The sequence below is a fragment of the Centrocercus urophasianus genome, unplaced genomic scaffold (assembly GCF_019232065.1).
Source record: "Centrocercus urophasianus isolate 14NV4802_14NV808 unplaced genomic scaffold, USGS_Curo_1.0 seq_17, whole genome shotgun sequence".
NCBI classification, from domain to species: Eukaryota; Metazoa; Chordata; class Aves; order Galliformes; family Phasianidae; genus Centrocercus; species Centrocercus urophasianus.
In genome coordinates, this window is record NW_024884722.1 from 2,443,568 (window position 1) to 2,456,623 (window position 13,056).

At 40.1% G+C, this 13,056-nt stretch overlaps 1 protein-coding gene across 2 annotated transcripts in view; it reads right to left on the reverse strand.

Moving 5' to 3' along the window:
* Positions 1-13,056, reverse strand: part of DOCK1 (dedicator of cytokinesis 1) — a 272,410-nt gene that overhangs the window by 224,298 nt on the left and 35,056 nt on the right. Inside the window, exons 8-18 of one of the 2 annotated variants that reach the window (XM_042817852.1) lie at positions 11,625-11,782; positions 11,007-11,088; positions 10,464-10,599; positions 10,236-10,308; positions 7,549-7,628; positions 5,419-5,544; positions 3,835-3,959; positions 3,496-3,594; positions 2,291-2,363; positions 689-792; positions 17-200 (exon numbers count right to left, since the gene is read on the reverse strand). In XM_042817852.1, coding sequence (XP_042673786.1) covers positions 17-200; positions 689-792; positions 2,291-2,363; positions 3,496-3,594; positions 3,835-3,959; positions 5,419-5,544; positions 7,549-7,628; positions 10,236-10,308; positions 10,464-10,599; positions 11,007-11,088; positions 11,625-11,782 — 1,240 coding nt within the window. Of the gene's footprint in view, positions 1-16; positions 201-688; positions 793-2,290; positions 2,364-3,495; positions 3,595-3,834; positions 3,960-5,418; positions 5,545-7,548; positions 7,692-10,235; positions 10,309-10,463; positions 10,600-11,006; positions 11,089-11,624; positions 11,783-13,056 lie in introns of both variants that reach the window. The other variant, XM_042817851.1, reaches the window with a different exon arrangement.

Consider the following 13,056-nt stretch of genomic DNA (forward strand, 5'->3'; position numbering starts at 1 on the left):
ACTGCTATGAACTCACCATTCTGGGTAAGCTTTGTAGAACAGACCAGAGTAGAAATCTGGAAAGAGTCTTTGCTGATGGTGCAGCTACCAAGGTTCTGCATGCTCTTCCCTGTTGCAGAGTGTCCCTTTTCCTCCAGCTCTATTTTAGTGGAAGGCAGACTTAAATATGTGGAGGCATCCTCAAGCTTCTTTGCTTCTGCCTGCAGCAGAGTTTTACATGCAACGTGAAAAACAATTTAAAAGAAAAAAAAGAGCAAAAAATCCTCATAATAGTAAAATTTTATTATTTACCCTGGAATTTCTTAAGAGCTGGCTCCACAATTGGAGTTATCCCATGAGTCGTTAACAATTGCACTAACCCATCTACAGCCTGGAGCCAAGATCTGATATTTAAAGGGCTAGACAAGTAGCTTTCCCCCCAGCCATGAAAATCCATATAAATAAAATTCAATTACAAGCCTAAGAAATTCAACAATTAAACCATCCCTGAGAAAACAGATCCCAGGTTTAACCATCAATCTGCCATACTGGCAAGCTGCACAGTACTTGCTAATTAGTTTCTTGATCTACTGTAATATTCCACAACAAGCATCTTGTTGTGTACATCACTGCACATCACAAAGCAGTGCACAAAGCAGTGCTCATACTTGGCCACCAACTACGGGAAGAGTATCTCAAAATTCTATACCTTATAAACTATAAGGTCATGTTCTCCATCTCTCAGCGTTGTTCCATCGTATCTCATGAGCTTCACAAATGCTAGGGCAAATATTTTTTCTGATTTATCTTTGGCTGTTAAAAAAGAAGAATCATACATAACTAAGTATTCAACATTAGCAGTGACACTTCATATAAGGTGTAAAAAAAAATAAAAAAAAAAAAAAAAAAAAAGGACAACCTGTATGCAAGTGATATCCTTAGAGTGGCTCTCATTGCAGGAAAAAAAAAGTAAAAAAAAAAAAAACCTAAAACATGGTCTTATATGTGTAACATAGAACCAAAAACAGGAAAAAAAAATGCATCAGTGTCTGGTCATGCTGACCCACTGTACAACCAATACAGACTAGTTAATGCATTCAAGTATGCTCTCATCATTCAACACGTGGTATCAAAAAATAACAAGGCATCCATGGTTAACAGAAATTGCAAATTAAATTACGAAATAAAACCAGAAGGAAAGTGCAATCAACTTGAGAACTTGAGGTGGGCCAATGAGCCTATGAAGAAGCACTGGGGCCCTAAATCACAGACTGCAATTAATATTTAAACTGGGGCTAACCTAACTGTTCGTACCATCACATATATATACACATATATATTTTTTTACTCTAGTAGTCTGCAGTTCACAATCACAATTTTGACACCAATGACTCTAATTATCTGCATACAGAGTTTTCATTAGTAGGCACTAGTCTCAAAACAAAGACAATCTCTTATTAATGACCATTCTACAAAGCATTCTGCTTTAACTAAATAACTGTTATGGGGTAATGAATTCCACACTACACAGATGAGCATATATAAGAAGTACTGCATATCCTAAAACGCATCCAATGGACACCACCCAGATTAACACCTAGGTCAACACATGTATTCTGCAGCAAAAAAAATTGCTGCCAACATGAAAAGGTATTCTTGTCCATTGAGACAGCCATTGCCATTACTGGGCAATGAATGAATGTTATCATAATCAAGATGAACCCCCACATTTTGCTAGAGAGCAACTGCTGACAATTGGAAGATATCTAGCAGGATTGGCTGGGTGCTCAGCCTACCAAAGCATCTGAGCTGCCAACATTACCCAAAAGCTGAGGAGAACCACAAGCCCTCAAGAATCACTTATTTCAAAACAACCACAAGTCAGCTTGAGAACCAGAAACGGAAACCAAGTTTCCTAATAGGTTCTACTACTGATCCTAAGCCTGCTGTAACTTCTCTTTCACGTTATTTCATATGTGGGACGCTACTAAACATTGAAATATCTTCACTACCACCTACCTCTAAGACGAGCAACACCACAACCCTCTTGGTTCCTAACTGAAATCTTTACTCACTAGCCCTTATACCTGGTTTGGAGAAATGACTGGGCAGGAAAAGAAAAAGACAATGTCAAAGGTAAGAGCTAGAAGTCACAAAGAGAAAAGAAGTTGAAAAGCAAACATAAAATAAGCTTATCCCCAGCAAAACCAATTGTAACAGTCAATTACAGATTAGAAATTTTATGCCTGTTTCAGCAGATTTCGGCACCAGACACTGACAAGAATCATAATGAAAAGGCCAAATTACTCACAGTCCTGTGACGATCTGTGTCGGAACGTGAACCTCAAATGACTCCGGTTCACATCTTCAATAGGGATTGCGACCTTCACGTTTTGTGAGAGAGGATGGAGAAAGGAAACAGTCAGGGCAGTATCCTTAAACATACTTACTGCTACTAAATCTCATCTAGACATTTTCAACGCTAGTCTTGGCTCTTTACAAAAGATTAAGGTTAAGGACAAGTTTCAGTTGCCACCAAAGACCAAAGGTCACAGACTCTCCAGGAAAATCAACAATTCTTGCACTAAGGAAAAAAAAAAAAAGGAAAATGAAGTGAGGCTGTTAAGCCACTCAGCAAGACATGGAGATATTAAGGCTGACAGGGCCACGACGGTCAAAACCTCAGAGCATTCCCTATCAACCCCCCCAGCTCAGGAATGAGCCCACCTTGACTATGACTGGCAAAGATGAACTTTTTAAGGTATTTATTACCTATGCACCACTTGTACTGCACAAACTATTAGTTCATCCCTGATCCCCATGTAACCAACATGCAGAGATGTAACTACTATTCTCCCCTGATATTTTTGCTAGAGTTGCTGTATTTACTCAGTCACACGCACAGCAAACTCTATGCTGTCTACTGCTCCCTACTGCATCAGAGGTTCTGAGACTCCCAAGCAGCCACTTTCTGCTGCCACATGCAATGAGAGCTCCTTTACTTGAAGCTATGGTGTGGAGAGATGCTGAGAGCCCCTTCTTTGATATGCATCTACTGTTCCCACTGACTACAGAATATTTCATTAAGCTGACACTGGCCTCCTACATAAAAATCGGCATTTAAACTAAAATGTTATTACCAAGCAGCTTCAGCAAGCTTGCAGCACAATCAGCCAAGTCCCAAAGCAACGATGAGTTCAACAGTATAGCAATTATGTTTTAATCTCAATATTCTGCTTTTCTAGGTCAGTTTCATGAAAAGAGTACAAACCATTCCTAAACAGATGGTGCAGTGCCCTCATAACAGCCATCTTGACCAAAAGGATGAAATAATTTTTTTTATGCAATGGAAATCTAATCTATTTTCCAGCCATCTCTGAAATACCTCCTTTTTTTCTACTGAGGATGGGCTACAAGTATTCATTTTCCTAAATTCACTCCTCAAGACTTTCCACTGAACTCTATATCAGCTTCATATGAATACACATGGATGAAATTGTTGTAACGTGTTTGTACCTTCACAGTCTCAAACCAGCGAGGCTGCTTTACTTGGTAATATATTACTGATTTGTACTCTGAGATGGCTTCATCGCCAGCACCAGGAAAAATAACACTCTAGAAAACACAAGCAGAAGAGAAAATGTTTATGTCCATCTTAATCTCTACTTTTCAATTCAACGAATAAAAAAAATAAATTAGTAGGTAGGTCAAAATATGACAGAAAACATGCACTGATAAGGAAATCATGAGGAGAAAAATTTGTTGTAAACAAAAATAGGGAGTAAAGATGAAAATATCTAAAAAGATGTTGAAGAGATTAAACACATACAAAAAAAATAAGACATTAAATGATACCTCTAATCTTTTCCCATCCTCATCATAAACAGACACTGTAACTTCTACATTTTTTGCTGTTGTTTTACTGCCTTTGTCAAAATCTCCTTGAACCAACGTTACATAGATATCATTCCGAACATCACCTGCAAGAAAAGCAGCACAAAGTTTGGAGCAATTTTCACAGTGAATGGTTTGATTTGTGGAATGTGCAACACCCAGACTCAATGACCGACATCACCACTAACACACACACACACACAGACACACACACACAGCAAAATGTCTGAAAGCCACCATATTTTGAACATTGAAAACCAGCAGTGCTGAAAGCAGCTATGGTTAGCTAAAATTGGTTTAAGATTTGTAAAACTTGAACTACCAATGAAGCTAAGAAATAAACAGAACAAACAACCACATAATTATTCCTGGGCTGAAAGAATACATCCTCATCATTAAGATTATGTACCATATCATTCCAGAAACACCTCAGGTCTCTGGCTGGCTCTATCCTTTATTTTCATTATTAATTTGAAAGGTTGCACCTCAATTCCTTCAACTTACCTCACACACGTATTTTATATGACAGCCTATGGAGGTCTGCTATAACATTTAACTGGGAGATGTTCTGATGTTTTGCTGCTGAGGGCTTCAGGGGAGGACTACATTTAGCTTTATGTCTCAAAATGCTCTTCAGCCTCACTCCCATTAAAGTCAAACTTTGAAATGAGCTGGGAAACAGGATTTCCAATAATTCCAAGAGGCAGATGGTCTACGTGCCAACATCCCATCGTAACAAGCAGAGGTGCTGAGGCACTTAGAACATATTGGATATACTGTCTGACAAACACAGTCCGCAGCCAAGGAGAGCTGGAACTCGCTCGTTTCTGAAAGTATCTGATGGCTTCTCCAGAGCCCATCAATCTGAAAGGACAGTGGCATCTCTTCCTGTATTCTGAAGTTTGGCTTTTCTTACTGTTGGAGTTTTTATTTGTCTGGGGGTTTGTTTTTTGTAAATAAGCACCAGGGTTGAACATCCACAGAATACACACAGAAAGGAGACATTATAGCTCTCTTCTATACGTATTATTCAAAGTTAGCATAAAACCTAACAGAGCTGCTATCTCTAGATCAAGCCTTTTGCTCTGAAAAGTCTTATCTGCTTTCAGGTTTGGATTCACCTCAAGGAGACAGGTTTTACATCTGCCCTTGCTAGGGAGACAACACGAACAGTGCATTTTGTATACATTTTCTTTCACTGGAAACAGGAGAATTTCCATTATCATCTCACTGTCATGTCTCTGTTCAGGGAGCAGAAGGATGTTACTACATTTATTAATTTCTACAACATACACTTGGTATATGCAGTGGCAGGTATATACTTATCACCACTCTATATGTATTTTGGGACAAGATCATAGAATCATCAAGGTTGGAAAAGGCCTCCAAAGATCATCCAGAAAAGACCTCCAAGATCCTTTGATGACGCCCTATTTCTAATAGATACCACTACCACTTGCAGGTGCTTTTTTCCCCAAGGTTTCTGTGCATGCAGGTATTTAAAGAAGGTTAAAATTTATCAAAGAAAAGTGCATTCACACTTACCAGGCATAATAATCTCAGGAAACCCCATTTTCCGAGCCACAGCTGTTGACCTATCCACTAAGTGTGGAAACTCTTTTCTAATCTGATGAATATCTCCCGGAAGAAGTTTCAAAGTCACCCACAAACCTGTTGGGTAAAAATCACTATTATTATACTTGTGATTTCTCTAGTTTGTCTCTAGAAGATGTTTATCCATTTAGGGGACACATTCAGGAGCAACTGCATACAGCTTCTCACAGACAGGCTTACAAAGCCCAGGTCTCAGTACAACCTGGAACCTTCACTACAACCCATCCTTCCTGAGCAGAGCAACAGGTCAGCAGGATCACAGCACAACAGCTGTAAGAGGGAAACCACTGGGCAGCATCCAGACACACGGAGGCCCTTCACACGCCACCATTAATGCCAGAACTCCTCCTGGCAGCATTCTGAGAATCAGACTTGTCTCACTCCTCATGCCTTACACACAGGGCCTTGCAGAAATATGGTTATTAAGCCATTAACAGAATAGCCTCAAGCTTTCAGCTCTCACAAGTCCTTTCTAAAGGGAATGTTTATCTTCCACAGGAAGAAAGAGAAGCAGCAGATTCTCCCGTTCAAAGCTAGGTTACGTTATACAGCCAAGCAATCTGGATGCACCAAGGCAGTCAGCACCAACAGCTGACAGATACCCTGAAATGGTTCAGGCCCACCACCCCCATCAGCTGTTTTCAAGGCACTGAACACCCAAATCTACAGCATCAGCTTTACGCAGTCAACATTTTCCTCTCTATTCCAGCAGCAGCAGCCGCTAAAGCCTGTGCTTGCCAACTAACATCAGGCATGCTTGCTATAGGGGGAAAAAAAAAAAAGACACTAAAATAAGTGTTCCCCACTTGGTAAAGTGGCTGCCAATTACGCTGAAGCATGAAATAATTGCAGCAGCAATTTTCAGAAAATCCCAAAATTAAAAACTGTGAAAAGAATACCTCAAAAATATTCATCTATAAAACGACTGTGTGAGTAACAGGATAACCCACCATTTAACTACGCATTTGTTTTGTATATATCTGGCAGCTAGCTTTCTTTTTTTTTTTTTTTTTACTAAAATCTCTCACAAATGGCTTTGGTCTGACTTGTTGCCAGAGACAGTTCTACCAGCTGCTATTTCATTAAACAGTAATGCACCCACAAGGACTGGCCAAGCCACATCACTTTGTCCTCTCTGGTTTGCTGGGGGTGTGTAAACCCGGCTTAGGGAAAGCATTTGGAATGAATCAGAGTTTCCTCCTTTCTGATATGTGCTTCTCACAAGTGAAAACTGAAGAAGGGAGGAATCAGAACCAAGTTTTCCACTTCAGTTTAAAAAAAAAATACGTGTATATACGTATGAAAATTTAGAGTTTTACTTTCTATAAGTCATTAAAAAAAATCAATTAAAAAAGAAAAATAAAAAATCAGCAAAGCAGCACATAATTTGTCCTGGGCCTATTTTTTCATATACTCAAAAGCCAGCTGTAAGCAGGGTGCTCTGCACCAACCTGCCTGGAATTCATAGTGAAAAAGGATCACAGCCAATACTGTAAACAGAGCCACGCCATTCACTTTTTAGCTGGCAGATACACTGTGTTGTACACAACAAAGGCAATCCAGAGGAAACAAGAGGGATCACTGGAGCTGCTTCCTCCTGCAGAGGCAATGGTGTGGGATCTGATGGGAGAAACCCCCTTCTTTGCTGGATGGGAAGCCAACTGCTGCGAACGCAGCTGCAAAGCAAGGAGAAAGGGGGGAAGGAAAGGACTATTCCTTCCTTCAGCACGAGGAGATGACATCTGCAGCTCTGTGGCACAAGGGCAGACTTCCTGAAGCAGTTTTCAGCACAGAAACACAGAGATGTCCCAGCGAGGGACTCCGAAGAGAAAGGACAGAGGGTCTGCAGGGCTGACAACAGGGGCAAGAGATGCTGAGCAGAAATAGCAGAATTAACCTCGAAGGGGAGGAAGCACAGCACAGATATATTTTCTGGTCCCAAACAACAGTATTGGTGACATTATGCTCTCTTGACTCCATGATTATAAGAATCCCATGCTGAAAAAATCAAGCAATGAGCATTTCTTACATACACTGGTGTATAGAAAGAACTGTACGTACCCTGACCCTTGTGGTTAACTTCTTTAGCAGCAATCACTTTGTTTATAACAGTCTGAAGGAAATCATTCTCCCCTGCCACCCTGGGTGAAAAACGGGATGATATGTTCAGCTGCTTGTGTCGAATGGCGTCATCCAACGCTAGCCTGGAGGATGCACATGACGACCAACACCAGGAAACAAAGGGTCACAGAAAACCAGAAGTCACAGTAACAAGGAAACACAAAAGATCATATCATAGTTGTGACAAAGAGTATTTATTAGTCAACGCAAGACAAAGGACAGGAAAGGTAACAAGAAAGACAGAGGAAGACCATTAATCAGAAGAACGCTGATCTACTCAAGAGAAGTACAGCAAACTCGTGTTGTTACTTCTTCCTTCAGGAACATGCATGCACAGCCCCCATAATTCTTTATTAGGATAGGAAGGGAGTCTCCCGCCTGAGAACCCCCAATTAAGCAGTGAAAACCTACACAGGTAGGTTTTTGTTTTAAATACAAAGCCACAGACTGGCCCTGTTGTGCCTTCAGGGTCACTGCTGGGGGTCCATAAAGGAAGCAGCAGTGCATACAGCCTGAGGGAAAAGCTTCTATCCATCTCACAGAAATGGTAGAGGACAAGAAAAGCAGATAATCCAAACATTCGGTTAAACTTGATGAATAAATGAAGAGATGAAACCTACAAATAAACACCAGCATTAAGTGTCATTTAAGCAATCGTGCCAAGTGCTTTCGACAGCCATTGTGTTGGTGGCTAGTGAATGAATACAAACAAACAAAGATGTGAAAACAGAGTTGCATGTGGTACAACAGAAGCAAAGCATGGGATGAGAAGAAAAATGTGGCTCATATATACAGCCTAAGTCTACATTAGAAATAATGACACCGGCATTCATTGCATGCTTTCACATTATTCGTGCTGTTTGGAATAGACTTTTTTCTGAAGCATGTTTTAATTTAGTGCTGCAAAAAAATAAAATAAAATACATCCCATATCTTTTCAAATACCTGATTTATACAAACAGAAAAAATAAATCAGTTTTAATGGAATAGAAAACTAGATGTGCCATTAGCATCCACTCTGACACACAAAGATTCATCTTCACTGCATATTTCCACACTTGCTAGAAGAAAGCTGGCTATTGTTTGCCACACAATAAACATTATCATGAAAGCACTCTTTCCTGTAGAAGTCTGTTTACCTTGAAAAATAGTTACACTTCTGATTTTCACAGTAACTGATGCTGTTACATACAAAACCATTTTAGACATCAGCTATACATCCATTCCCAGCAGCACCTTACATTCTGTCTATACCCCTGGATCTTCAAACCACGAGGTTTCCAAAGCCTTCCAAAATTTGGCCTTTTTACCAAAACGAAGTTTAATTTGTGACTACATTATTCCAAGCTTTTTTGTTCTTTTTTTTTTTTTTCTTTTTGCATTATTAAACACCCTCCAAACACTCATTAGCATATCAATCAAGGCATTTTTGGTTAACATTACTTCATGGTTCACAATGTTGAACAGATGGCAGCGTAACATTTCTTAGAAAGAATACACTAAGCACTGCAGCTCTACACATGCATTTGTCTTATCCCTTCTACCTTTCTACACTTCACATAATAGGAAAAGAAACCTCCATGAACTATGGATGGAAGTAAAGTTCTGCCACAGCTCTCCTCTGTTAAAATGCCTTTACTGCTACAAAATCAAAGATATATGCGTACTCTTCTACACGCTGAAAAAAAAATCAGGTTGTATTTCTGAATATGATCTAGTGGCTGGAAGTCAAAACTGATTTGCAACTGCACTGAATACAAACACATCAGTATTTTAGATGGACACCATCAATTCTATACTCAAGCTCATTTAATTACTCCAAAAGTTAAGAGAAATGGATATTATTGTTTTCATTTTAGCCTCTGCCCAATGCATCTTACAGATTAAAATAATAAAACCCAAAAAGACAGCAACTATGGCTTCAGTTTAGTCTCAAGTATGGGAAGGTCTGCAGTTTCAGAAGACTGAAACCAAGACCAAGCAGGACACTGACCTCCCTGATCCTCTGCATCAACTATAACATGCACAGCAGGCAGATCTCCTTCACCATCCAACCAACATCTTTACTGGTTCTGGTGAAGTCTCATATGAAGAAAACAAATCAGAAGTATTCCAGGATGTATATCAAGCCTTCTTTCAAATTCTCAACACTTATTTTGACAACTATTATGGGCCCTACTCTGCCATTTCATCTCCTACCAAGAAAAAGATAAGTGCTGTCTTTAACTCATTTCACAGAGGTCACCTGGATTGGATGTCTTTATCAGTCTTAGCCAGCATTGAACCTGCAATGTAACTATTGCAAGCACTGCACTTCTTAAGTGTGATAACACTAACATCTTATGCAAAAAAAAAAAAAAAAAAAAGAAAGAAAACAAAACTAAACCAAGAATGTACCCTGTAAACTCAATTTTAAAAATTTAAAGTAAGTTTTTGGTGCTGACAGTACTACAGCTATTGGGAAATAGGCAACAACAAAAATTAAGTAGTATTTAAGATAAGCTATCAAACTGAAATAAATCAACTTCAGAATACCATAGAGCACATCTTGCAATTAAAATTTAAACCATAATAAAAAGTCACAATCTTTGTAATTCTGCTTATTCTTTAAGCTGTTCATTACTTACGGTTGAAATGGTATGAAGTGCTGTTTGTCCTCATCATCAACTTTCCCATTAATTATGTCGGTAACATCCATTACTGAAAACAAAAACGAAGTACACTGAATTTAAGGAGAGGTGCAGGAAGAAGAGTGGTGAGGGGACACCCTGAGGGGCAGGAAACAACAGTGACTAAGCTCAGGCTTAGGCAACCATGTGATGTGGCAAGTAGGGATGCTGCACACAAGAAGTTACCTGCTACTCCAAAAGGCCGCCGGAGCCCAGAGGTCAGCTTCCTCGTGTTGTTGTCCCTCAGCTCCATTCTGCCCACCCTCACAATCTGACAAACGAAACTGATTTTCTCTCTTTTCAGGTCTTTGCTGCCGAGGTCCTAGAAATATTAGTTGTGTCAGATTGTTTTATCATAGCTGAATTACGAGTTCCATTTAGTACAATTTAGAACATTTGCCTTCGTCATCGCAGGCTCTAGCACAAGAACAAATTGTTCCCAGAATTTTAAGCCTGTTTGTAACGGTAGTTATGCCTTATCTTGACTTTTGCTTAGGAAGCCAAGTCATTTCTAGTAAATTAAACCTTCAAGAAGCAACCTCACCCTTGTGTTTAAAAGTTTTAAAGAGACATTCACTTGTAAGAAATATCTCATAGGAGCCTTCAGCAGGACTGTGACTGGCAGAGCCAACCCCACCACTGGCACAGAGGTTAAGTCCTCAGTTATTCACAGAATGGGAGAGAAATCCTTTAGACTCTGCAAGCTGAACCAGCCCCCAGCAGACTTACAGTGAACACTGCTCGGAGGTTGTGCAGCCTGTCGATGTCCTTGGGGAGCCCAGAGCTTGACCACCGCACCAAATAGTTTTCACTGAAAAAACAGCATTTTTGTTTAAATGGCTTCGCTGAAGGTACAGTTAGAAAATCAACTTACAGAAGAATATCTTCAGCCCAATCTATCTATGCTAATCAAATTAATATTTACTTAGTAGACAGCTGCCATTTTCTTACGCATGCATCGCTCATGAAGGAAAGCAGCTCTTCAGCAAGGCAGGGTACAGATTTCTGCAAGGAAGCAGGGGGTGCAGGAACGGCTCACAGTGCTGTCAGTGCTGCTGCCAAGAAAGCACACGCAGCCTTGCAGGTGTGTTCATGTCTCATTTAAGCTCTGCACTTGAGGAACTGAAGACACGGTGTGATAAGGAACAGCACGATGTACCCAGGGTGAAGGGACTTGCCGGATGCTGTCTGAATACGACTGAAGTGCTGCTGCATCATTACTTCCCAGATAACCCCGTCCTGCACATTTCACAGAAATTTGACTTTCATAAGCCCTGCACCATCCTGCAGAACTACCACACCACTAAGGAAGAACAGAGAAGGGAATATGCTCAGGAGTACACTAACCTGATAAATTTTGATTCATGGGGATCATAGAGAGACATGAGGACTTCAGCATCTTCCCCTATTTTGCAGACTACATTTTTTAAATTTACAAATAAAGCAAACGAAGGAGTGGCAGCAAACTTAGCTTGTCTGTTGATATCGATATTCTGTTTCTGAGACTGTAATTTAAGAACAGAAGAAACTTTAATTTAATGTAACCTCACAAATATCCAACTGTTACAAAATCTTCCTGAAACCTTTAAGACAGTAAAAGGAGTTATCTGTTGTGAGCCTGCTCTTGCTGTCTTTGTTTATATTAGATCCAGAAAATGCAGTTTGTTGTAAATTCTATCTCGAAGAGCTGCTCCACAAGGAATAAAAAAAAATGAAATAAAAATAAATTAAGAAGCATTGAATCACTCACTTACTAAAAAAGGAAACTAGTCAAATGGAGAAGATTTGCCACTCCTGGCAAAAAAGCAAACTTGTTCTCTTCTGGCTCTCCTATGGCACGCACCAAGACAGCCAGGAGAGCCAGCAGTGGTGCTCTACAGCCAACCAGCCCACCCTTCATCCATTAGCTCCACAGCACTTTCCATGAATGCCTCATCCAGGCAGGAGGAAGGAGCACACATGGGACAAAAAGACAGGAGGGAGGATACTGGAAGCAGAGAAACTCTTCTCACTGGCACCAAAGTGCAGTGATGTGGGCCCAGTCCATCCCTCTCCAGGTTCTGCTGCAATAAGTTGGAGCCTCAGCATCAACAACAGCTGATGTTCAACAGTAAACTACAAGCCTCTTAAAATACAGTGAGCTATGGGAAGAGGTCATGGTACATCAGGACATCTAGGCAGAATTATTGTTTCTAATACTGTACCTTTTACCCCCAAAAAAACAAAAAACAGGAAACAACCATGGAAACTGGTTTAAGCAGGGACAGTGAAAGAGCTCTGGATGCAGAAATAGCATGGTTTAAATTCTCTTTACATTAGATTTTTTTACATCAAGTTTGGTGAGTGCTGCAAGTGAGTTTATATGGTCCACTGCAACTCAGGAGGACACAGAACTCCTCACTCTGCATTACCAAACTCCTGAGGAATTGCTCAGGAATAGTGTGCTCCACTAACCCCTGCTACTGACACTGGGAAGACTCCTCACAATGGAAGTGTTTTTCAGTATAAAAATTAAAATATGAATTGCAAAGAAGGTTACTGCTTAAGGCTGGGAAAGTCTTTCTGTTTTCCCCCTGTATTTCAACAGACAAGTTTTTCCACTCTTGGTAAACACAAACCCCAACAACCTAGGAGCACTGGAGCACTATTCTGTGCAATGCTCCAAAACAAACCCTCAGGAAAATCTAACATACACAAATACCCTTCCTCTGCATCTCCAACATCAACCTACAAGCACAGCTGATTTATTGATACTACTGCAAATTTCAGCAAGTCTTTA